This window comes from Procambarus clarkii, chromosome 7 (genome assembly GCF_040958095.1).
Source record: "Procambarus clarkii isolate CNS0578487 chromosome 7, FALCON_Pclarkii_2.0, whole genome shotgun sequence".
Lineage (NCBI taxonomy): Eukaryota > Metazoa > Arthropoda > Malacostraca > Decapoda > Cambaridae > Procambarus > Procambarus clarkii.
Window position 1 is genome coordinate 18872962 of NC_091156.1, and position 27211 is coordinate 18900172.

General features: G+C 47.8%; 1 protein-coding gene across 1 annotated transcript; it reads right to left on the reverse strand.

Annotated features, from left to right (window-relative positions):
- Positions 1-725: 725 nt before the first annotated feature.
- LOC123761390 (uncharacterized) lies at positions 726-26987 on the reverse strand. The gene is made up of 9 exons (XM_045747404.2): positions 26811-26987; positions 24202-24349; positions 21405-21554; positions 17687-17944; positions 12305-12430; positions 12016-12108; positions 11018-11164; positions 2169-2315; positions 726-1567 (listed from the first exon to the last, which is right to left on the reverse strand). The coding sequence occupies exons 1-9, from the start codon at positions 26853-26855 to the stop codon at positions 1458-1460; spliced, it is 1224 nt and encodes a 407-aa protein (XP_045603360.2). The 5' UTR covers positions 26856-26987; the 3' UTR covers positions 726-1457.
- Between the last annotated feature and the right edge of the window lie 224 nt (positions 26988-27211).

Below are 27211 nucleotides of genomic sequence, written 5' to 3' on the forward strand. Positions count from 1 at the left end.
GGAAAGAACAATCAGGAAGGAGAAGAGATGGGGGGGGGGGGGAGGAAGAATTAAACAATAAGGAAGAGGAAAAGGCATCCAGCACAATTCGCGAAGACAGCAGCAGGAGCATAAACCTTCAAAAGGACAGGACTGTTCCATTTAGCATCACACTCCGGCTCCATACTGTATAGTGTACATATTGCCTCCTCGTACTGTGTTGTGAACGTAATCACATCATTATGGCTTAACAACATACCTTGTCTCACTAATATTTTATTGTTATGTACTTGGCTACAACTTCACACGAAGATGTGTTAACTAGTAAATAATTAACAAGTTTTACACAACTCTGCTTTCAATACTTTTCTATATATATTACCAAGTGGAGTGTCCGACGGTGTTCGGGTCGACCCTCAAAGATTGCGCCATTTAAGTGTTGGGAACCAGGGGGTCGACCCAGTGCCAGGGAGTCGACCCAGTGCCAGGGAGTCGACCGGGTCTCCGGGTCGTGCCATGATGGGGCCAACCCGACAATACATTCTATGGACTCGGCCGCCCGCATTTGACTGATTTGCAGGGGGAGGGAGAGGGGGGGGGGATATGTGTCATGAATGCCGAACCCCGTTTTATTAGGATCAATGGGGCCGACCCTGACACACCCATGTTGGTCACCTTTCCTTTACCAATCACCACGCAAAGTTAGGCGAGGCTTGCCCCAAACGTCTGTCCTCTATGTGGGGACATAATAATACAAACTATGATAATAATAATACAATTAAAACCTGCGTTCATTAATACATATTATATTCATGAATATTAGGCTTATAATCACTTAAATTAATCACACAACTTTTAAAATAGACAATAACACAATTGTACTCAATAAGTAAAAAAATATTATAAACTAAGAATTTACAGGTGAGGACAACATCCTCACTACTATCGCTAACAATGTGGGACTCGGCTCATTATATCACCAAGGGCCGTCAGGTTCACAATGTACAAGTCAAATACTGACTTGTTAAAATTTACAAGTAAGTATTTGGCTTGTAGTTCATTAGAACATGTTCAAAGCTATGACTCGAGACGAGTTTCGTTCACCCGTGTTGTAAACCTTGCCTACAAAAAAAAGCACTACCTAATATTACCTAGACCTAACTATATGCATAAACGCGCAATGTATAATCATGTTAATTAACATTTAACAAAAACACTTATTGTACTCTATAGAAGATTCATCCTCTTGCTTGATTGTCTAATGTACAAGTCAAATATTGACTTACTAAAATCTACGTATGTCAGTATTTGGCTTACAGCTTAAGACCGAGTCTATAGAACAAGTGATGCCCCAGCTGGCAACAAGTAGGCTAATTATTGTTATTATTGACCTGTTTATTATTACAGCAACGTAAACAAATTACAAGTGGAGACAGTTGGAGTATTATACATAATAGTAATAATATATTCAATAATAATTATGCGCAGCTGGTAATCTGTCTGTAGTTGAGTCTAAAGCCGCGGTTGATGGTGTCTCGCGTCTCGTTGTCGTCCGTCTTCACGTACAGGATGAAGGGCTGGGACGTGGCTGCCACGGGAAAGGACATAATGTAATTATTACAGAAGGTTTCATTGAAAAGTTTCATTGAACAGCGACAAGATAATTAACGCCATCAAGGTTGAGTAATTATGAAAAAAAAGGAAGCCACCAAGCCGGGAAGAAGTAAACACTGATTTACACATCATATCGGTGATTCCCCGTTGAACTAACTCCACTGTTGGATATATGGTGCCCATGGGGATCAAGATGAAGTAAAGTGTCCCTGTGTTGAAATTGAAATATAAATAAGTTTATTGAGGTAAAATACACACAAAGGGATGAGGTAGCTCAAGCTATTCTCACCCCGTTCAGTACATCGTGTTAATACATACATAGACACACATCACAAGCAATAAACATATTACCAAACATTCTGAGAGATAAACATGTACGTTTCCTCCTTTACACAAGTAGTCCCTGTGTTTGTTCACGTGTGTGGACATACACATGGAGGTCAGGACACAGGTGAGGGAGTCCGTAGTACAGGTAAAGAAGCTTATGATACAGGTGAGGTAGACATGGTACAGGTGAGGGAGATTAAGGTACAGGTGAGGGAGATTAAGGTACAGGTGACGAAGGGGTTACTTACTAGTAACTGAGGGAGGGAAGCCGAGGCCACAGTACCTTCCAGCGGGCATGGCAACAGTACTGGTGGAGGAAGTGGTGTACATCCCCCCGGGGATGACCACGTAGTCCGTAGTACAGTCACTGTCCCGGCTGCTCGTGATAATGGTACCTGTACAGAGTCTAGAGTAAGTACTGGCGCTCTTTCGCAGAACACATTTGAGGCAAATTTGAATCCAACGAAGCTTCCGAGGCAAGTTTGAAGGTTCCTTGTGTGTGTAGTACACTACATGTTGCTGTGTGTTCCTTGTGTGTGTAGTATACTACATGTTGCTGTGTGTACTACACCACATGGTGCTGTGTGTTCCTTGTGTGTGTAGTACTCTAGACACAAGCTAGCATATGTGGACAGCAGCATATTAGTCTTGAGAAACCCCAGTCATATTTAATGTCTTGAATGAATGAATGAATGAATATGTATGTATGTGTGTGTGTGTGTGTGTGTGTGTGTGTGTGTGTGTGTGTGTGTGTTTGTTTACGGGGGTTGAGCTTTGGCTCTTTGGTTCCGCTTCTCAACCGTCAAGCAACTGGTGTACAGGTTCCTGAGCCTATTGGGCTCTATCATATCTACATTTAAAACTGTGTATGGAGTCAGCCTCCACCACATTGCTCTCTAATGCATTCCACCTATTAACTACTCTGACACTGAAAAAGTTCTTTCTAACGTTCCTGTGGCTCATTTGTATACTCGGTTTCCACCTGTGTCCCCTTGTTCGCATACCACCAGTGTTGAATAGTTTATCCTTGTCTACCCAGTTAATTCCCCTGAGGATTTTGTAGGTAGTGATCATGTCTCCTCTCACTCTTCTATCTTCCAGTGTCGTAAGGTGCATTTTCCGCAGCCTTTCCTTGTAACTCATGGCTCTTAGTTCTGGGACTAGTCTAGTGGCAAACTTCTGAACTTTTTCCAGCTTCGTCTTGTGCTAGACAAGGTACGAGCTCCATGCTGGTGCCGAATACTTCAGGATTGGTCTTACATATGTGGTATACAAGGTTCTAAAGGATTCCTTACACAGGTTTCTGAAGGCACTTCTGATGTTAGCCAGCCTCGCATACGGGGCATAAAAGGAAGGAGGGCTGGGGGGGGGGGAAGTTGGGGGGATAGGGAGGGCTTAGAAGGGTAGAGGATACTGGAGGGTTTAGGGGGGGGGGGAGAAGGGAGGGCATGTGGGATTAGGGAGAGTTTGGGGGGGATATGGGAGATCCTGGGGAGGGGGGAGGGTGCCCAAGTTGGACACCTTGGGCACCAAGGGTTGGGGCAGGTAGGGCATCTATTGGGTGGAGGATGGGGAAGGTGCTTCTCTCACTGTGTCTGTTGAGCTGCTTGTGGAGGGTTCCCCGCTCCCCTCTGGGATTGTAGGGCTCGGGGTTGTGGCTCCCTGAATTCTTTCTTTCTCCCTGCGCTCTCTCCTCACGGCTGCTGCCCTCCTTCTCTCGTCCCTTGTCATATCCCTCTGCAGGAATGCTTTTTTGAATTTCTGTACATTTGCTAGTCTGCTCTTCCTTGCTAACAAGTCCTCTTTTATTCTCTGGCTTTTGAATACCACCTTTATCACTCGGTCTCTGTCCTTGTTATACCGTCCAATCCTGAAAACCTTTTAAATTTCTTTGTTAGCCCTTTCCCTCTTTACCCCTTTAAAGATCTCATTAACTTCATCTTTGTCCTTGTCTCTTGTCTTCTCCTTACCTCTGAACTTTTTCCAGCTTCGTCTTGTGCTTAGCAAGGTACGGGCTCCATGCTGGGGCTGCATACTCCAGGATTGGTCTTACATATGTAGTATACAAGGTTCTGAAAGATTCCTTACACAGGCTTCTGAAGGCAGTCCTGATGTTATCCAGCCTTCCATATGCTGCTGACATTATTCTTTTCATGTGGGCTTCAAGAGACAGGTTTGGCGTGATATCAACTCCTAGATCTTTCTGGGCTCAGGACTAGGACTGAATAATTCCCCACCCCTTTCTTTGTGTCTCCTCTTTGCTTCTGCAGCCTTCCTTCTCTCTTCCCTCGTCATGTTCCTTTGCAGAAAAGCGTCCTCGTATTCATTTAGCCTCATGAGTCTGATCTTCCTGGATAGGATTTCCTAGTTCATCGCCTCGTTCATGAGCACTAACTTTATCAATTTTTTCCTTTCCTTCTTGTAGCCGCCCAGCCTGAAAACCTTCTCTGTGTTGCCATTAGCCCCTACCATATCCAGACCCTCCAAGATCTTTGTCACCGTTGCTCAGTCCTCCCTTCTCCACTTCTCCCTGTTGGATCCTTCCAGTTCCTGAACAACTATAAGTTTTTTTCTCTCCAGCATTTATGTGGAGCACTTTGCAGCTTCCTGGGAAGTAGCTGCTTTCATACCTGCTTCCTCTAAAGCAGCTTTAGCACTTTGGTTGTTAACCAGTATTTCTACAAACGAGTCTCCCTGGAAGGAGACCCTCCATCAGCTCCATCCCCTGTTTTCAGGAGGTTGCTTGCCTCGTTCTGGTTCGAAATCTGATTTTCCTCCGAGTCTCATCTCTTCCTTGGCTTCCCCCAGCTCACTCTGGAGGCTCTGTAATATTGCATTCATTTCTCTCAGTTCATTGCTGAATTCCGCTAATACCTGGTTGATCCAGCCACAGGTAGTATATCCTCCATTCTCCCCCATGCCCTGTGTGCGGTGACGTGTCTGGGTCTCTCTCTCTGGCCCACTTAAGTGGAGCAGAGAGAGATTAAGGCAGTAGGAGTTCGTGTGTATTCACCTAACTGTAATCACCTAGTTGTGCTTGCGGGGGACTGAGCTTTGCTCTTTCAGCCGATCTCTCAACTGTCAGTCAATTAACTGTTTCTAACTATTTTTTTTCCCCCCCACACACAACGAGGAAGTAGCCCGTAACAGCTGTCTAACTCCCAGGTACCTATTTACTTTTAGGTTACAGGGGCATCAGGGAAAAAGAAACTCTGGTCATTTGTTTCTGCCATCAGCGGGGATCGAACCCGGACCCTAGGATTACGAGTCCAGAGCGCTGTCCACTCAGCTATGAGGCCCCCTCCACTCAGCTGTCGGGTGTGTGCGTGTGCGTGTGCGTGTGTGTGTGTGTGTACTCACCTATTTGTCTGCAGGATCGAGCATTGACTCTTGGATCCCGCCTTTCGAGCCATCGGTTGTTTACAGCAATGACTCCGGTCCTATTTTCCTATCATATCTACCTTGAGGTGCTTCCGGGGCTTAGCGTCCCCGCGGCCCGGTCGTCTACCAGGCCTCCCTGCATATCTAGTTTTAAAATTATGAATAGAATTTGCTTCCACAACCTGTTCCATAAGTGCATTCCATTTTTCCCCTACTCTCACGCTAAAAGAAAATTTCCTAACATCTCTGACTCATCCGAGTTTCCAGCTTCCACCCATGTCCCCTCATTCTGTTACTATTCCGTGTGAACATTTTGTCTATGCCCATTCTGTTAATCCCCCCCCCCCCTGAGTATTTTATACGTTCCTATCATATCCCCCCTCTCCCTTCTTTTTTCTAGTGTCGTAAGGCACAGTTCCTTCAGGCGCTCCTCATACCCCATCCCTCGTAACTCTGGGAAGAGTCTCTTTGCAAACTTCTTAACCTTTTCCAGTTTCCTTATATGCTTCTTCAGATAGGGAGTCCATGATGAGTTGGCATACTCTAAGACTGGCCTCACGTAGGCAGTGTAAAGCGCCCTAAGTATGCCTCCTTACTTAGGTTTCTGAATGATGTTCTAACTTTTACCAGTGTAGGGTACGCTGCTGTCATTATCTTATTTATATGTGCCTAAGGAGATAGGTTAGGTGTTACGTCCAATCCTAGGTCTCTTTCTCGCGTCGTCACAGGTAGGCAGTTCCCTTTCATCGTGTTCTGTTCCTTTGGTCTCCTATCACCTAGTCCCATTTCCATAACTTTACATTTGCTCGTGTTGAACTCCAGCAGCTATTTATCTGACCATCTCTGCAACCTGTTCAGGTCCTCTTGGAGGATCCTGCAATCCTCATCTGTCACAACTCTTCTAATCAACTTTGCATCATCCGCAAACATCGACATATAGGACTACTCTTGTAAACATGTTGTTAACATATATTAGAAATAGAATTGATCCCAGCACCGATCCTTGAGGTACTCCACTCGTTACTGTTCGCCAGTCCAACTTCTCGCCCTTTACCGTAACTCTTTGGCTCCTTGTTAGGTAGCTGCTTATCCATGCTAGGGCCTTTCCTCCCACCCCATCCTGCCTCTCGAGTTTGAACAGCAGTCTCATGTGCGGTAATTTATCAAAGGCTTTTTGGCAGTCCAGAAATGTAGTCTGCCCAACCTTCTCTGTCCTGTCTTATCCTCGTCATTTTATCATAGAATTCCAAATGGTTTGTTAGGCACGATTTCTCTTTCCAGAACCCATGTTGATGTTTGTTCACAAACCCAACGTTCTCCAGGTGTGCAACCAGTCATAGCCAAATTATTCTTTTAAGTATTTTACAAGGGATGCTTGTCAGTGATACAGGTCTATAGTTAAGTGCCTCCTCCCTATCGTCTTTCTTGAAAATCGGTACAACATTTGCCCTCTTCCAGCAATTGGGCAATTCTCCAGACATTAGTGATTAATTAAAGATCCTTGCCAGAGGCACGCCGAGGGCCTGCGCTGCCTCTTTTTGTATCCACGGTGATACTTTGTCTGGTCCAACCGCTTTAGTTGCATCCAGTGTTAACTGTTTCATTACCTTCTCTGCTGTCACCTCTATATCTGTTAGTCTTTCATCTAGGGTAATCTCTTCTAACAATGGGAGCTGCTCAGGCTCGGTTGTGAACACTTCATGGAAACTGGCATTCAGTGCCTCGCAGATTTCCTTGTCACTTTCAGTATATGCCCCCTCTGTTTTCCTTAGTCTTGTCACATGGTCGTTCACCGACATTTTTCTTCTTATATGGCTGTGTAGTAAATTAGATTGCTTTTTCGCTTTGATCGCAATATCGTTCTCATAGTTCCTTTCCGATGTTCGTCTTATGTCAATGTAATCATTCCTAGCTCTGTTGTATCTGATCCTGTTTTCCTCTGTCCTTTGTCTTCTGTACTTCCTCCACTCCCGCCTGCTGGCCATTTTTGCTTCCTGATACTGTCTATTAAACCATGGGTTATTATATTTCCTCTTACTTTTTCCCTTTACTGTTGATATAAATCTCTCTTCGGCCTCCTGGTATTTCCGTATGACTAGGTCCATCATATCTTGGACTGTTTTTCTTCTAATTTCTTCCAACCACGGCACTTCTCCCAGATAGTCCCTTATCATCCTGTAGTCAACTCTCCTTTCCCAGACCTCTTGTTCCATGGTCACAAGTTTGAGTTCCATCATATAGTCAAAGACTAGGACACAATGGTCGTTGGCCCCTAGAGGTATTTCATGTTCCAAATTCTCGATGCCTTCTACGTTCTGGGTGAAAATCAGGTCTAATAGGCTCGGTGCATCTCCTCCTCTTTCCCTTGTGTCTTCCTTCACATGTTGTGTTAGGAAATTCCTGTCTGTAACATCTACTAACTTTGCTCCCCAAGTTTCGTCACCGGGGTTCCTTGAATCCCAATTTCTCTCTCCAAGATTTAGATCCCCCATGACCAGCAGCTTTGCTCTCATTCTGTGAGCTAATGTTGCTGCCTTCTGCAGTTCATCTATGCATGCCTTGTTGTTGTCGTCATCATACTCCTGCCTGAATCTTCTACTGTTTGGTGGGGGATTGTAGATTACCAAGATCACAATCTTCCTCCCATCTGCTGTCAGAGTTCCATGTGTGGCGCTTGTGCTCTCATTGGTAACCCGATTTCCCAGGTCTTCAAACTTCAATTTCTGCCTTATCAGAAGTGCCACTACCCCTCCCTGTCTATGTGTCCTCTCTTTTCTTTCACCTGGTACCCCTCTAGAAAGATTGCATCGGAGATCATGTCGGAGATCATATTTTAGTTTCCACTATTGCAAACTATGTCAGGATCTGCCTCATTAACCCTTTCTTTTATCTCTTCTGCTTTATTAGTTACCCCATCAGCATTGGTGTACCAAACCTTGAGATTCTTCATGGAAAATCTGGTACCAGAGTTTGCCCTTTCTCTGGGGGGTGTCTGGGGGGTTCTGGGGAGTGTCTGGAGGGGAATCCGGGGGGTGTCTGGGGGGTTCTGGGGAGTGTCTGGGGGGGAGATCCGGGGGGGTGTCTGGGGGGTGAATGGGGTCTGGTGGGGTGCTTGAGGGCGAATGGGGGCTGGGCATCGAGGAGGGTACGTTGGAAGGTCTGGGGTAGGGCCTGGGTAGGTAGGTCTGGAGTAGGAAGGTCATACTGTGTCTGAAGATTAGGGAGGATCTGAGAGGCATAGGGGGATTGAGAGGTAGCGTGAAGTTGAGAGTCAGATAGAGGTTGAGAGGTTAGGGGGGGGGGAGAAAAATACAGGGGTGGGGGAAAGAGGGGCAGATGGAACATGGATAGTGAGAGTGGGAGAAAGGTTGCATTAGTAAGGGGGAACTCAGGGGTAGGTGTGGGCATTGGGGCAGAGGGGGAAGGGGAAGAGGAAAATGGAGAAAGAGGTGGGGGGAGGGGGGGGGGTCCATGTGACCCCCCCCCTTACGAGGGTAGGGGGTCATATGGAGAGAGAGTGGCTGAGGAGGGGTGAGGGCTCGGCAGGTTTTGGGGGTTGAGGGGATGAGGGCTGGGCAGGTTTTGGGGGTTGAGGGGATGAGGGGGTCCTTGGAATGTGGGATAAAGCAGATGGATTTGAATGCAATGGGGTCAGAGGGGTCAGGGGAGGTGTTGGGGAGGTAAGCAGGGGCAGGGAGGGCTGATTTGGGGAGGGTGTGACCTAGGAAGCAGGTGTGAGCTCGTTAGCACGGGGGGGGGGGGGGTAACTACGCCTGAATGGGAAGAGGTGTGTCGTGGAGGTCTGCTCGCCCTGTGGGCTATCTGTTCATATTTTGTCAGGTATCTGTCAATAAACATGTTGTAATAGTTTTCGTTACCTCTAAGTAAGTGTTTGTGTTACAGTATATAATCCACTGCCTCTTCGTTAGTGAACTCTTCCAGGACAGGTCGTTTCTTGTTACAGTTGTAAGCCCCAATACGGCGGTAGATTCCCACTTCATTTCCTGCCATCTGGGCTCTGATATCTCTCAAGATCCCCTGTAACTCAAAATCTTCAATATCCATCCTTTCCTGCCTCGATGGAGCCTTGACTTCAAGTAATCCATGAATTATGATTGACCTCCTCCTCAGTGAAGGGTCATGCAGGTCGCCCCACCCCTTCCACACTCGCTATTCTATCCCCCACTACTCCCCCCTTCCTTTATCATGCTTCCCTTATTCCTGCCAAATTCAGTTGTAAGCATAGTTATTTCACTTTCCCATGCTATACTAACATTGTATAGCAATATAGTATATAACATTGTTATATACCAACAACATTCCCGATATACTAACATTGCACATCATAAAAATCTTTGAGAGAGTGTTAAGAAGTAAGATCACAAAATACATGGAATCTCAGCATCTCCATAACCCCGGACAACATGGTTTCAGAACATGGCGCTCTTGCCTGTCACAGTTGCTGGACCACTATGACATGGCATTAGATGCCATGGAAGACAAACAAAACGCTGATGTAATTTACACAGATTTCGCCAAAGCCGTTGACAATCGTGATCATGGTGTTATTGCACATAAAATGCGTAACAGAACCCAATGTGTAATAGTCAATAAAATAAAATTCGGTCCATCAACCGTGAAGGGCTCAGTCCCCCAGGGTACTGTGCTTGCTCCAGTACTTTTTCTCATTCTCATATCAGACAGACAAGGACACAGTCTAAAGTACTGTATTATCCTTTGCAGATGACACTAGGATTTTCATGAGAGTAGACGACATAGGGGACACGGCAAACCTCCAATCAGACGGAAACCAGGTCTTTCTATGGACTACAGAAAATAATATGGTGTTTAACGAAGATAAGTTCCAGCTCATGCGGTACGGAAAAAAATGAAAATATAAAAACGGAAACCACGTACAAAACTCAGTCAAATCATAACATAGAACGAAATGGCAATGTAAAGGATCTGGGTGTACTCATGTCGGAAGACCTTACCTTTAAAGAACACAATAAAGTAGCCGTCACAACTGCAAGAAAAATGACAGGTTGGATAACAAGAATCTTTCACACTAGAGATGCTATATCGATGGTGATACTTTTCAAGTCGCTAGTGCTCTCTAGAGTGGAGTACTGCTGCACATTGACAGTTCCTTTCAAAGCTGGAGAAATTGCTGACCTGGAGAGCGTGCAGAGATCCTTTACTGCTAGAATTCACTCAGTAAAACATCTAAACTACTGGGACCCACTAAAGAGCCTAAATCTGTATTCTCTTGAGCGCAGGCGGGAGAGATACATAATAATTTATACGTGGAAAATATTAGAGGGGCTGGTCCCAAACCTGCACACAGAAATAACACCACATGAGACCAGAAGGCATTACAGGATATGCAGAACACCCCCGTTGCAAAGCAGAGGCGCAACAGGTACTCTTAGAGAGAACTCTATCAACATCAGAGGCCCGAGACTGTTCAACACGCTTCCACTACACATAAGGGGCATAACTGGCCGACCCTCACAGTGTTCAAGAGAGAACTGGATAAACACCTCCAAAAGATACCTGATCAACTAGGCTGTGATTCATACATCAGGCTCCGAGCAACCGCGTCAAACAGCCTGTTTGACCAGTCCAGCAACCAGGAGGCCTAGTCGACAACCGAGCCGCGGGGACGCTAAGCCCCGAAAACACTTCAAGGTAACTTCAAGGTAAGGTGCCTTACCTATAAGGTCTGGTCCAAGAGCATCGGCTGCTCCGGAGATGGTGAAGCCAAAGGTGCCACCAACATTGTTTGGTTCCCAGGTGATGCCACAGTAGTTGTCGGCTCGCTTGATGCAGATCCCGTAGTCCTGGTTGGACAGCTGCCTGTCTGTGGAACACCAACCAGCCTTAGTAAACGGCAGGTGGAAGCTACAGAACAGAAGATGTGGCTGTGTGGAGACATAAATAAGGTCCATGGCTCTAAAGGAGTGAAAAAGGTGACTTATTAAGAAGCGCAAATTAGTCCCATTAAAAAGTTGAGGTGCAAAAGCTACGTTAAGAGAAGATTCTATCAACATTAAGGGGCCAAGACATTTCAACACTGTCCCTCTATACATAAGGGGCTGTTACAGCATTAGCTTGACGTGTATAAATTGGTTAGTTGCAGCGGTATTCTGGGAGCGGCAGGACGAGTGGCTGCATCTCTGCTAAGTTCTATATACTTCGTTTTATGCGTGAATCTGTTGTCCCTATGTAATAATAGTGCCTGCCAGTGACATTTACAGGAATGTTTATATTCCATAAGTGTTATTTGAAGACAAGTTGTCTTCAGAATTATTTGGCAATTATTTTGACAGTAAATTTTCACATTGTAAACCCGTCTGTCCTTTTCATGAACCGAGGACATAAGTACTTAAGTAATGTCAATATTACAAGTGATTGAATTAATTTTGTTACTTTTACCATTCTTATTGTGGACTTTTAATTCCGAACAACAGTCGTCCACTCCTAGACCAAACAGTGTGATAATGGTGACCCATACTACTAGAGCTCAGGGATTGGCATGTTGAGAACAGATTTTCATGAGTTGTCAACGACTTCGGTCTCCAATTGGCAGAGAAGCAGCACCTTAACAGACTCCACTTGTAATAGAGGCACAACTAGCTGATGTCTGGTTGTACGAGACATTAATATAGTGAGGTTTGGAGTGCATGTTGCAGTGCAAGTACTGGTACTTACTGCTCTGGCCAGTAGCGGTGTTGGTGTTGAGGAAGTTGAAGCTGCTGACTGTGCCAGCGGTGGTCGTGTAGTACTGCAGGCAGCCCACGGGCGCTGTAGGGGCAGGCGGGAGAGTAGAGACCAGGAGTATGGTTAGTGTATCACGCCAGCTTATGGGACATTCTTATTAAGAGATGGCTTTTAGACGGTCGTTTAGCATATGTTGAACAGATTCATGGAACAGATCTTTCATGGAGGGGAAACTTAAGCACTAAGACTGAGGTAAAGATATAAAATAAAGAGATCTCACCTCGGAACCTGGAGTCACAGGCGATCTGGGAGACTTTAATGTTCCAGGTCTTGAGGAGAGAGGCCTGCGCCGAGCGGTCTACCGTCAGCTTCACGGCTCCACCGTTGGGGTCCACATCGTAGTAAACTGTAACAGTGAGTGGTGATACAAGGGCACGTCGGCTGGCTTCTCAGTAAACTTGATCACACATATTAACCCGGTTGTGTATACTGGAAACATCAGCCGATGTGGAGGGAGGGAATTATCAGGGAAGAGCGCCACGCCATTACGACTATATAGCACTGGGAAGGGGTTAGGATAAGGATTTTGGATGGGACGGGGGAAAGGAATGGTGCCCAACCACTTGGACGGTCGGGAATTGAACGCCGACCTGCATGAAGCGAGACCGTCGCTCTACCGTCCAGCCCAAGTGGTTGGGCTACCCGATGGGGAGATTATACAAACATACATCCAGTGTAACAGCCAAGTAAATTCCCTTGGCTGTTACACTGCCTTTCTCCTCTCCTTAATTTTCGTCTTCTACCTTCTCTCCTGTTCCTAGACTTCTCAGTTTACAACTCGTTCTGTGACTCTTGTCGGTACCAGGGGACCGGAGTTTCACAGAAAATTCTGTAAGACACTTAGAAAACTTTAATGGGGTTTAGGAAACAGCTACGTGGTCGCTCCAGGAAAAGAAACCCCGTTGATTAGAAATCCACCAGTCGAAGATAGCAGATTAAGGAAGATGTTTCCTAGTTTTTTAATCATAGTAATTTACCACTATTGCCAACTAGTGAATTTTAGAATAGGAGTATAAGTAAGTAAGTAATTATCAAAGGAAGGCACCAAGCCGGGAAGGCTATGTAGCACCATCAAATGTGCGGAACAATCAGAGGGCGCTAAATATCACCAAGGATGCCAATACGAGAATAGAAACGCACAAGGCGAACGATATCAAAGGTATCCGGTTCACCAAGAATTCTATCAAGGAACAAGTGACCGTAGGGGACGGTCGGAAAGCAAGACACATGCTCGTCCTGGAAGTCAGGACATTCAACAAGGATACACACAACTGTAAGAGGGACAATGCAGTTAGGACAATAAGGAGCAGGGTGGCGCTCCATTAAGTGTCCGTGAGTTAAGCGTGTATGGCCAATACGCAACCTCGCCAGGGCTGTTTCCCACCGCCGGTTACGGTGGTAGGAGGAAGGCCACAGGGACACATTACTGTTAAGAGTACGCAGTTTGTTACCAGAAACAGAAGACCAACAACCCTGCCAATGGGCAAGGATGGAGGAATGAATAACTGGGTAAAAGTCGGAATAAGGAATACCTTTATGGGAGATGGAACAAGTGTGGATGGCTTCCTTAGCGGCAGTGTCCACACGCTCATTTCAAGAGATACCAATATGGCTGGGAATCCAGCAAAATGCAGCTCTCTTATATCTACTGGAGACAAAATAGCCAATGTTGAATCTTGACTACCACCGGATGGACTGGATCAAAGGACTCCAGAGCCATGAGGGCACTACGAGAGTCAACTACGATCACGAAGGAGGAGTGACAGTGAGAAAGCAGGAGACGAAGAGCATGAAGAATAGCATAAGGTTCTGCCGTGAAGATGCTAGTCTTCAGAGGCAGGCGACACCTGGGTGTGGTTAGAAAAAACAACGGCGTTTCAGAACTGTAGGAGGGGTAAAAGCTTAAGTGATGTGGGTCAGGGATTTACAATATTGAGGAATGGGGACCTTTCACGGAGGCAAGGACGGAACAGAGGAGAAATATTAGTAATACTAACCGAAAGACAATGTTTCAGACGAGACAAGCGGGCAGAAAGAGGGAGGTGGTGAATGGGAACAGGAACAACAGGAGGGGTAAAAGTCAAAGCACGACACAGGCGAGAGTGAGGGTGTTTTAAGGACTGCGCAAGGTAGCGAAGACAGTAGCCATCTCGGCGGTCCTGTGGAGACAGGAAGCCAGTGTCAACGTACAAGCTGAGGGTAGGAGTCGAACGAAAGGCACCAGAGCTGAGGTGCAACCCAGTATGGGGCAAAGGGTCAAGAGTAGAAGGAGAAGCAGAAAAGTAAGCAGAGCAACCATAATCGAGTTTAGACAGTACGAGAGACGAATGCAAAGAGGAGCGTGCGCCTAGTGTGTCGAGTTGAATGCTGTAAGGGCCTTAGAGCATTTAACTCAGAGGTAAGAGATAGGGGGCGACCAAGACAAATGAGTGTCAAAGATTAACCCCAAAAGCTTAGCGGAATCTTTGTACACAAGGGGCTGACCATAAAGCAACAAAGAGGGACGAAGAACAACATGCTTCCGAGTAAAAGTCATAGCGCAAGTCTTAGTTGCAGAGAACTTAAAGCCATGATTGTTGGCCAAAGACGACACGGCATGAATTGCAAGTTGAAGCTGCCGTTGAAGGGGAGGCGAATCATCACCTCGACAGCAAAGAATAAGATCATCGACATAGTGAGCGGAGAAGATGCTAAAAAGAAGGGAGGAAAGTAGACCATTGAGGGCTGCCAGAAAAAGAGTAGTGCTCAGAAAACTTCTTGGAGTACACCTTCGAATTGCCGAAAAAGAGGCAGAGAGAGCGGTACCAAGCCTCACTCTAAAGGAACGACGAGAGAAGAAGTTTTGGAGAAAGAGAGGGAGATTACCACGAAGGCCAAAAGAATGAAGTTGGGACAGAATATGGTATCTCCAGCTGGTGTCATAAGCCTTTTCCAGGTCAAAAAGGACGGCAACAACAGAGGTCTTCGCAGCAAAAGCAGTACGAATATAGACCTCCAAGTTCACCAGGACATCTGTTATGCTGCAGCACTTGTGAAAACCAAATTGAGAAGGGGAGAGGTGGTGATAGTGATCCAAGAACCACATCAGACGGACATTGACCATACACTCAAAGAGTTTGCAGACAACTCGTGAGGGCAATAGGGCGGAATTCCTTAGGGGGATGTCCCAAGAGACCCTAGTTTCTGAATAGGGAGTACAACAGTATCGAGCCAGTCCCAGGGACTGATGACTCCCAAACCTGGTTATACAGGCTCAGTAAATACCGAGACGCACATGGAGGGAGATGGCGAAGCATCTCAATGTCATCAGAGCCCGCTGCCATAGAACCGCAGAGGGCCAGGGCAGACTGAAATTCAAAGAAAGAGAGAGAAGGGATCGTTATAGGGAAGTCGGAGAGGAGTGCGGAAATCTAAGGGATGAGATTCAAGAACAGGCTTACGAAGAAGGAAAGATTGAGGAAGATGAGAACCAGAGCTAATAGTCGAAAAGTGGGAACCCAGTTCGGTCGCGACCTTCACTGGGTCCGCCACAAGAGTACCACGGAGGTGAAGGACCAGCAAGACATCAGGAACAAACTAACCCACAATCTTGCCGATCTTCTTCCTGATCTGTGGACGAGGAGTATCGGGCGTAATGGTGGAAACATAATATTTCCAACTCTCACGTTTAGCTGTACGGATGGTCTTACGGGCCGCCACACTTGCTTTCCGAAACAAAATAAAAGAATAAGTCGTCTGCCGGCGTCGGTGTTTCTTCCAGGCTGCACACTTACAGCAGACAGCCCGAGCACAGTCCGCATTCCACCAGGGAACGCACTTCCGCATGCCCTGGGAGGTAGAGTGAGGAATGGAATGGAGGGCAGCATTGAAGACTATGTCATGAAAAATGAGAAGGGCGCAAGGAAGAGGCAGAGTGGAGAGGTCGGAGAGGTTCACTGTCTCAAGTGAACAGCTTCTCAAACTAAAAGATTAACTTTCGTCAACCCTTAAAATCTTACGTTATCTTGCGGGTGCAAAATGGGGGAATCTTAATAGCAATATCTATGTTTTACAAAGGGTATTTTCCTAACTCAATGTGGGAGTTTATTATTCTACACATATTTCTAATGTCTCCCAGACGTTCACAGTCTCGTGGTCTAGGCGGTGTCCATCACTCTCACCACAGATTCTGCAACTCCGCTGCTCAACTGTTTCCATTCCGAATCTCCATGGATATTTGTATCCAAGACGGATTCTCGCTATTACTGATTCTCTCCCGCAGCCACCTCCTCTTCGTCCATAATGATTCGGATTACTAGCTGCAACCATGATGTATCATTGTACAGATTCACTAGTTTGTACTTCTGTTCTCCTTTCCTCGGTTACCTTGTCACGGTGATGTTGCCTGACAATACCTCTAATTTGTAGAAGATTCTTTGGTATGAAGTATTCAATATGGTCGCCTTTAGCAGCCTGCACTTCTGCTCATTCATTTTCACAGATTCCAACATGGGAGGGAATCCACAGAAATTTGACAACTCTTCCCTGGTTGATTAGTACCCTCACAGCTATCTTGATTTCCGCGACTATCGCAAGGTTTTCTGCATGATTATTACTTAGGCTCTGTAGTGCTGCTTTTGAATCAGTGCAGATCACTATTCATTGTCCATGATCTTTCCCCTCAGGGTCAGGACATAATTATTTACAGTAATTATAAATTAAAATACATCCGAGCGTGGTGGCACCTGTTAGAACCATTAGATCTTGCCCATAATTTCTCTCGTCATAACATCCTGACAGTTCCTGTACTGTACCTCAACCTTCCGTTCCTGTGGATACTGGCTGTGGTTTTCACTGAAGGGGTGACTGTGGCTTGTATTTACAGTGTACATGTATACATTGGTGGTAAATTCTTAGTGTCAAAACGTTAGTAAGAACAGTGTTACAAAGAGTAGCAATATGGTGGCAGCGGTGGGATGGAGGGGAGGAGAGAAGGTGTCACATGAACTGTTACCGTCAGCCATGGGGGGGTCGTAACCCAAACACTAAGGGGGAACCTCTACAAGGGGAGAGACCAGGATAAGGACCATGAGAGTTACTGAGGACAGAGAGGTTAAAAAGAAAGACCGGAGGCCAGGAGAGAGGCCAAGGAGGTATCCGACTATTGGCTTCTCAGACCACAGGCGACGGGGAAAGGCCTCTTCATCCCACTGTAAACTGAAAAGTCTGGGAATAGGAGAGAAAGGAGGAAAAGGAGAAGAGAATTAAAGCAGGATAACAGAGAACAAGGGAGAATAAATAGGAAAAATGTAGTTTTGGTACATTTAGACCAAGACCCCCATCCCCATTCTTACCAACACTGGATACAGTTTGTCGTAAACATCACAGGGACGTCCACGATGTCATGGTTATGGCCGAAACTAAAAATTTGTGGTTACATTTACTCACTTCACTGACAAATGTTTGTGCCACAGTTAACTGGGATATCTTGTGTCAATATTGATTACGTTGTCATATATCATTGTGATTTATTCTCACTAGGCTGAAATCTGTTTGAGCAAAAGATGACTGAAACATCGCAATGTTGACCACTGTCAATAGTGATCATTGGACATCTACTTACTGTGTTGACCACTGTTGTATCCGCAAATCATGGGAACACTGGACACTCCGCCGGTTACAGTCAGGAAGTCGTCAGTGCAGATACCATTGGAATCCGGCTGGGAGAGGTCGAGGGTTATAAAGTCGAACCTCATCTGGCAGATGTTGTTGTCAAGGTGGTTGATGGTGAGCGTACAGGCGCCCAGCTCCAGGCTGTTGGCGTCGGGGTTAACGAAGTACGTGTTGTTGACGCTTGTGGCTTCGTTACACGTCTTCGTTACTGGCCAAGGTGAGACGAGAGAACATTACCTTCCATTCATAAGATACGAGAGAGATAGAATTATATATTCCAGACTAAAGGCTTGGCCTCTGAAGCTCAGAAGAAATGGCAACTGATGCGAGGGTTGTCATATCTAACTGGAGAAAGTAATGACAAGTTATATTTCCAGCTGAGAAGACACAGGCAATGATTACAAGATATTATGATAATGCAACTGTGACAAGCAGACAGATGGGAGGCTATAGCCTAGTGCACAGTGAAGTTAACATCTTGTACGTGAAGACTGACTCCTCAGTGACCGTGAGGAGACGTGTTGAACCTTGCAAGCAAAGTAACCAAGAAACGTACATCCTTAAGGGGCATCTCGTACTTTCTCGACAACACTGGCTTGCAAAATCTCACATCAAGCACTATTTTGCTCCTAATATAAGCATGCACCTCTCCTGTATAGCACGCCTCCCCCCCCCCCTCCTTAATGCCATGATTTATCCAAATTCTGAACAAAGAGAACTGTTGGAGAAGACTTTAGTCTTGACCCGTGCTAGGTGAACTAATCCATTCATCAAGCCTTCAACACCGGAGCCAGGTCGGCGGTCATAAAGTTAAGTATAAGGCCAATATTCGGAAGGTTCCCCACTTGACCCAACTTCGTGGACTACCAGAAGGTGGACATCACAACACAAGGAGCTCAGCCATCAAGTGTCTTATGCTAAATGTACCATTCTCAAGATCATCGCTCCATCAGTGACTAATTATTCTTAGGTTAACTCGCATAGAGAACATGTTCTCTCAACATTTAGATACACTTAAAATCAAGTCTGATCAGTGAGATCCACTAACATTGTTGTTGATTTAGGGGGCGACGACGAGACCATTAACACTACCTCCACTACGTCAGGGTTAACCCCCCCTCCCTCCCCCTCCCCTCTTTGCGATCTCTGGTACACTAGCAATAATTACTAGTAACACTGGACAATAATACCACGAGACAAACATGGGACAATAATACCATGAGACAAACATGGGACAATAATACCACGAGACAAACATGGGACAATAATACCACGAGACAAACATGGGACAATAATACCACGAGACAAACATGGGACAATAATACCACGAGACACAAACATGGGACAATAATACCATGAGACACAAACATGGGACAATAATACCACGAGACAAACATGGGACAATAATACCACGAGACAAACATGGGACAATAATACCACGAGACAAACATGGGACAATAATACCACGAGACAAACATGGGACAATAATACCACGAGACAAACATGGGACAATAATACCACGAGACAAACATGGGACAATAATACCACGAGACAAACATGGGACAATAATACCACGAGACAAACATGGGACAATAATACCACGAGACAAACATGGGACAATAATACCACGAGACAAACATGGGACAATAATACCACGAGACAAACATGGGACAATAATACCACGAGACAAACATGGGACAATAATACCACGAGACAAACATGGGACAATAATACCACGAGACAAACATGGGACAATAATACCACGAGACAAACATGGGACAATAATACCACGAGACAAACATGGGACAATAATACCACGAGACAAACATGGGACAATAATACCACGAGACAAACATGGGACAATAATACCACGAGACAAACATGGGACAATACAAAACTGGGGCACTTACAGCATAAAAAACTACCAACATGGGGAAAACTACCAAGAATAGTTTACTGTACTCCCCAGTAGTGCTTGCGGGGGTTGAGCTTCGGCTTTTTGGTCCCGCCTCTCAACCGTATTCTTAGCTGGGTATCTGATTGATGGTAGTTGATTACCGTGAGAAATCGAAAATGTAATTTATTTAACGCATATGAGCTAAAAACGACGTTTTTTTGTTTTTTTTTTTTTGGTAAGAGGAGTTTGGAGCCGTCCCCGTGTCGTAAGAGAGCAGTGAGTCAGCGCTGTGACGCCCAGCGTGACCACGCTCTCACAGGGACCTCCCGCCCCCGTGGTCAGGGAGCCTCCCGCCCCCGTGGTCAGGGACCCTCCCGCCCCCGTGGTCAGGGACCCTCCCGCCCCCGTGGTCAGGGACCCTCCCGCCCCCGTGGTCAGGGACCCTCCCGCCCCCGTGGTCAGGGACCCTCCCGCCCCCGTGGTCAGGGGGCCTCCCGCCCCCGTGGTCAGGGGGCCTCCCGCCCCCGTGGTCAGGGGGCCTCCCGCCCCCGTGGTCAGGGGGCCTCCCGCCCCCGTGGTCAGGGGGCCTCCCGCCCCCGTGGTCAGGGGGCCTCCCGCCCCCGTGGTCAGGGGGCCTCCCGCCCCCGTGGTCAGGGGGCCTCCCGCCCCCGTGGTCAGGGGGCCTCCCGCCCCCGTGGTCAGGGGGCCTCCCGCCCCCGTGGTCAGGGGGCCTCCCGCCCCCGTGGTCAGGGGGCCTCCCGCCCCCGTGGTCAGGGGGCCTCCCGCCCCCGTGGTCAGGGAGCCTCCCGCCCCCGTGGTCAGGGAGCCTCCCGCCCCCGTGGTCAGGGAGCCTCCCGCCCCCGTGGTCAGGGAGCCTCCCGCCCCCGTGGTCAGGGAGCCTCCCGCCCCCGTGGTCAGGGAGCCTCCCGCCCCCGTGGTCAGGGAGCCTCCCGCCCCCGTGGTCAGGGAGCCTCCCGCCCCCGTGGTCAGGGAGCCTCCCGCCCCCGTGGTCAGGGAGCCTCCCGCCCCCGTGGTCAGGGAGCCTCCCGCCCCCGTGGTCAGGGAGCCTCCCGCCCCCGTGGTCAGGGAGCCTCCCGCCCCCGTGGTCAGGGAGCCTCCCGCCCCCGTGGTCAGGGAGCCTCCCGCCCCCGTGGTCAGGGAGCCTCCCGCCCCCGTGGTCAGGGAGCCTCCCGCCCCCGTGGTCAGGGAGCCTCCCGCCCCCGTGGTCAGGGAGCCTCCCGCCCCCGTGGTCAGGGAGCCTCCCGCCCCCGTGGTCAGGGAGCCTCCCGCCCCCGTGGTCAGGGAGCCTCCCGCCCCCGTGGTCAGGGGGCCTCCCGCCCCCGTGGTCAGGGGGCCTCCCGCCCCCGTGGTCAGGGGACCTCCCGCCCCCGTGGTCAGGGGACCTCCCGCCCCCGTGGTCAGGGGACCTCCCGCCCCCGTGGTCAGGGGACCTCCCGCCCCCGTGGTCAGGGGACCTCCCGCCCCCGTGGCTAGGGGACCTCCCGCCCCCGTGGCTAGGGGACCTCCCGCCCCCGTGGCTAGGGGACCTCCCGCCCCCGTGGCCAGGGGACCTCCCGCCCCCGTGGTCAGGGAGCCTCCCGCCCCCGTGGTCAGGGGACCTCCCGCCCCCGTGGTCAGGGAGCCTCCCGCCCCCGTGGTCAGGGAGCCTCCCGCCCCCGTGGTCAGGGAGCCTCCCGCCCCCGTGGCCAGGGACCCTCCCGCCCCTCTGGTTATCACCTACACAACCACAGTTATATATATGGCTACTTACTTACACAACAGGTGGCCAGTCCGCCTGCACAGCTGCCCTTGGAATTGCCTCCTTTGCTGGCGCACTCTTTAATGGGCATGCAGGTGCCAAGGGGGTGGGCGGAGTCCGTGGTGGTGCACTGCACGCGGGCGATCTTCGCCAGGATGATAACTGCAGGAATACAATTGGGCGGTTATTTGCTCGTTCACACAACACTGATTCATCATACCTGCAAGGTGTACGAGGGAGATGGACCCCGCAGCATCAGAACATCATAGGATACTGTAAAGATGAATATTGCAATAGTGGAATAGTACAATTTCAGTAGTAATAGTATCCTAGTGCCCCAGGATTCATGCATATCCCTGTCCGCCGCTATCACATGCATCAGACTTATATTGTAGCACAAGGGCGCTGCCTCACCCTGAACACAACATCTGAGACATTCCTTAACTAAGAACTAAAACACTGAAGCTTCCAGATACCTGCACTAGAGAACATGGCCAGCATTTGGTCCTCAGTTCCACTATTGGTATGTCCAGCTTTACCGGCGCATATTGTAGGCCTATTAAGATATAGGCGTTTCGTGGAGGCCTGCTAACAAGGGGGCTTCAGATGGTAGTTTGTTCACAAAATGGGTGCAGGACCGACCACTATGAGTGCGGTGTTCTGGGGTGGTGACCGGACACACTACCACTGATGCCCACACGTTAGGGGCAGACATACCCCTGATGCCCACACGTGAGGGGCAGACATACCCCTGATGCCCACACGTGAGGGGCAGACATACCCCTGATGCCCACACGTGAGGGGCAGACACACCCCTGATGCCCACACGTGAGGGGCAGACATACCCCTGATGCCCACACGTGAGGGGCAGACATACCCCTGATGCCCACACGTGAGGGGCAGACATACCCCTGATGCCCACACGTGACGGGCAGACATACCCCTGATGCCCACACGTGACGGGCAGACATACCCCTGATGCCCACACGTGACGGGCAGACATACCCCTGATGCCCACACGTGAGGGGCAGACATACCCCTGATGCCCACACATGACGGGCAGACATACCCCTGATGCCCACACATGACGGGCAAACATACCCCAGGGGCATACTACTAGATTACGTACCATCACAGGTTTGTAACAAGATCAGGGCCAGAATGAGAGAGCTCAGCCACGAGGACAGGTTCAGAAAACTGAAGCTCATAACCTTAGAAGCGCAAAGAAGCTACGGGAATATGATTAATACATACAAGATACTAATAGGAATAAACAACGTGGTCAAGGATAGGCAGCGAGTGGAGTCCAGGGACGGGAGTGGTTAGGGGGGTGTAGAGTACCGGAATGGAAGACAACAAATACAATGATGAAAGTTATTGCTCAGAAATGTGCAGACGGCACGGAGCTGTACATCCCACTCAAGGAGGAGGTGGACAAGAGAGGCGGAGTAAATACACACACAGATCACAATAGCGTGACATATCAAATGAACAAATCCACAATGGCTTCAATGGCAATGGCTAAGGGTTCGAGGGACTAGTGCCCTTCGTGAGGGCAGGAGCACTCCAGGTTGCAATTTTTTTACCATGTGGCACAGTTGACTAAGGCGCGTCTGGGATCATCCTAGGATGATCCCTAGGAGGATCATCCTAGGATGATTTAAACCTAGGCCCAGTGGGCCTAGGTTTAAATCCTCGTCGCGGCCCTTGTGGATTTGTTCGCAGAGTACATCCCATGGTTTAATAAGCGGTGCAGAAAAAGAAAAAAAAATGACAGAAATAGAGGGATAGATTGCATTTTCCTAGACTGTCATAAAACATTTGACATTGTTCCTCGCGAAACACTAGTGTACAAGATAGAGATTCAAGCTGGGATAACCGGAGTACTGAGTGAGGGAGTACTTGAAGGAAAACAACTACAGGCAACAGATAAAGTACAAGATGATATATAATTCACCTTGTGTGAATTATATGTGAAAGTGATGGAATTATATCCACTCAAACACCAGAGGCACACACAGGCAGGGTGGCATCAGCAGCATATGGGACGCTGGTAAACATTAGAACGTTGTTATTTAGAAACCCAAATCAAGATTATTTCAAGGCAAACTACAAGACTTTCCTAAGACATTACTAAGACATGAAGAACCTACCTGGTGTCCACACCTTGTGAAGCATAAACCTGAAATTGAATAATCCCAGAGGTTTCCGGTTAGATTAGTTCCAGAGCTAAGGGGGTTAAGCAGTGAGAACAGATTAAAGAAACTGGACCTCACAACCCTGAAGGACAGAAAAACAGAGGAAATATGATCACAACATACAAGATACTCGGGGGAATAGACAAAGTGGACAAAGACAGACTCCTTGAAATTGAGAAAAGTAGGACAAGGACACACGTTTAAGATGGAATCACAAATGAGTCTAAGAAATGCGAGGAATACTCGTGCCCTGTACGGGGTCTTAACAAGTGGAATGCCCTAAGAGAAGTTGTGGAAGCCACCACCATCCTCAACTTATATAGGATAGATTGACAAAGAATTTGAACATAAGAATAGTTGAGCTATAACGGAGCGGGAACAACTAGGCTGGTAGACGGGGCAAAAAGAGCTAAACCTCACTTCCTGGTTACCTGGTTGATACCTGGTTGATACCTGGTTGATGGGGTTCTGGGAGTTCTTCTACTCCCCAAGCCCGGCCCGAGGCCAGGCTCGACTTGTGAGAGTTTGACGACTTCCTCGTCGTCACTGATAGGTAAACACTAAAAACATTACAACGAGAATTCTAGTGTTCAATCTAGCTTCTTACTTACATTTCCCATCTCTCTCTTGTTGGTTTGTGATGTTTTTGCTTTGACCGTTTGTGTGGTGTTGGTGTTGAGTAAGTGTGGAGGCCAGAGCGCCGCCCACCAGGCAGCTCACCGCCACCCACACCACCACTCCCGTGCTGGTCTTGGTCGCCTGAAAAATGAAAATAAAAAAAGATATACACTCAAATATGTGAGCCGCCCGAGTGGGACTTCACCCTGCGAGTATATTGCCACACACTCGGCACCCAGAGCTGCGGGTCAGCATTAAATATGAAGGCTTGTACTAGTTGATGACAGCCTGAGTCAGCGGAACAGTCCTACACCAGGTACTGTGGTCAGCCGTGTTCCAGCATGGTAATGTACACGGCTAGGGGGGCCAGTAAGGACATACGATAGATGGTAATCATTAAGACATCTACTGAGGTGGATGTCGCCACGCTACTGAGGTGGATGTCGCCACGCTACTGAGGTGGATGTCGCCACGCTACTGAGGTGGATGTCGCCACGCTACTGAGGTGGATGTCGCCACGCTACTGAGGTGGATGAGAACCAATTTTGGGAGACCTCGTTATAAACCTAACATGTATGAATACATTCTGGCTGCCTGTCCCCCCGACACACTGAATTATTATTGTATAACGTTTAAGTTTGAGAAAATTTCTACTCTGAATGAATAGCATCGTATGATTTATGAATGCGTCGTTGGGGTCGGCCGCTGCATGAACTAACCTAGTTTTAATACACAGGATTTTAGAATTGCTGCATGTAACATAGGGGTGGGCGGCTACCTTAACGAAACTGGACCGGGAGTCATTCAACCCGACATCAGACCAAGTCCATTCCATCCAGCGGACCCCAAAGACGCATTCATCAATTTTAACATGCTGTTCATTCAAAACAGGAATTTTCTAAAATATATGTATATATATTTTATATTAGCACATTATACATATTTAGGCACTGGTTAGGTTAGGTGTTTAGATTCTGTTGGCGATTATTTGTAGTACGTGGGTGATCAATTTACCAACCCGTCCTCGACTCAAGTCCATTACATCCAGCGGTCGACCCCACAGACGCATTCATAAATTTTAACATGCTGTTCATTCAAAACGGGAATTTTCTCAAGTATAAATTAATATTATAATATATTAGCATATTGCGCATATATAGGCATAGGTTAGGTTAGATGTTTAGGTTCTGATGGCGATTATTTGTATTTGTAGTACGTGGGTGAAGCATTTACAGCGTTGTAGTTCGAACAAAATTCGTCAGTGAAGCACTTGTTCCGGAAGTGTTCGAACGTCAGCAGTTGTGAGTCTTGTGTAAACCGTTTTCCATTCATAAACAGGGGGGTTTGGCGGGTGCATGGAATGGACTTTGGGTCTTTGTTTAGAGGACGGCCTGATTCATTATGCAGTTACTCAAGTACAAGCCCGTCCTCCAAACAAAGACCCAAAAGTGATTCCGTGCATCCGCCAAACCCCCTGTTTATGAATGAAAAGCGGTTTACACACGACGACTCACAACTGCTGACGTTCGAACATATCCGGAACAAGTGCTTCATTGACGAATTTTGTTCGAATCACAACGCTATAAATGCTTCACCCACGTACTACAAATACAAATAATCGCCAACAGAACCTAAACACCTAACCTATCCTATGCCTATATATACACAATATGCTATTATAATAATTTATACTTGCGAAAATTCCCGTTTTGAATGAACAGCATGTTAAAATTTATGAATGCGTCTGTGGGGTCGACCACTGAATGTAATGGACTTGAGTCGAGGACGGGTTGCAAGTACTTACGAACCTGTACATCTTCCCAATCTTTGGCGGATTTGTTTACATTTATTAAACAGTTCACAAGCATCTAAAATTCACAGTCAAATGTTGTTATTGTTATAAGCAGCGTCCTGGTGCTTCAGAGCTCATCAACTGTTTAAAGTGTAAACAAGGTCGCCAAAGATTCCGCGGGCAGTACTCCACCCGAGGTGTACTGGCCTGGAAACACGGCAGCCAGGGAAAACCATACTCGCGGAGCAACAGGTTGACCCCGGCCCCTCGCCTCAACTGCACACATCGCCGCCAGAAAGGCCACACTTGAAGCAGGTACGTTGCTAACCGCTATAGAATACACAAAGACGAAAACCCATCACCGAGATCGAGGACGGCGCGGGACGGGAGAGAAGGACTCGTACCGTCCAGGAGCCAGTAACTGTGCCCTTGCACGTTCCATACGTATAACGGGAGTGGTCGAACCCCGAGGACTTGCGCATAGTGTCAAATAAACGCGGCTACCACCCCGTCGGGTATCTCAAAGGGGTCATCTTTGATGGATGCATAACTCACTCGGAGACTAAGTCTCCACTTGCACCGTCCCGGCTTGGTGCCTTCTTTTGATAATTACTTACTTGCACCGTCTCAGACTTGCAGGCAAGGGCAAAACTAGCCCCTCAAAATCACGGAGGCAGCCATCGAACGACGCAGGTGTACCAAACTCGCCAAGACCAGCGGTGGGGAGAGCTGCTGGACACCTGCTACATCGAATTGGGTGACGCACACACACTAACGGTTAATCGGACTTGTAGGTTAACTGAGGCTCACCGTATTACGACGGCGAACTATGTCGGTAGAGGGATCCATGACCATCACTCTCAGCCCTTGCCCAAGCAACGGCTCTCAGAGCACAGAAATACAACAACCCTCCGTTAACTGCTACTCGAGGAGCACAACGAGACACGTCCGCCCGCCACGGCGGCTCCACCACGTCTGGCTAAGTGCGCTCTTACCCTGAATGACAATACAGATAAAGTATAACGGCTTGATTTGGACACTGATGGTTAACTTCATATAATTGTTGTATGTACTTCAAGTTTGGCCTGGACTAGAACGCTCTATACCGTATGAGAAAATGCTTGCTAATGCCTCTTTCAGCCCGCGGCTGTCAACCTTGTAAAGTGGCATTTGCAAGCTTTGCACCAACTGTATAACACCCCATCAACCCG

Bases quoted from the DNA above. Each gene is read 5' to 3' on its own strand.
- LOC123761390 (XM_045747404.2), bottom strand. From the start codon at position 26,855: ATGGTCATGGATCCCTCTACCGACATAGTTCGCCGTCGTAATACG. The intron at 17,945-21,404 runs GTAAGTAGCCAT...CACCTTGGCCAG, and splicing joins ACTGGCCACCTGTTGTGTAA to TAACGAAGACGTGTAACGAA. The intron at 1,568-2,168 runs GTAAGTAACCCC...TTCCCGTGGCAG, and splicing joins CTTCCCTCCCTCAGTTACTA to CCACGTCCCAGCCCTTCATC.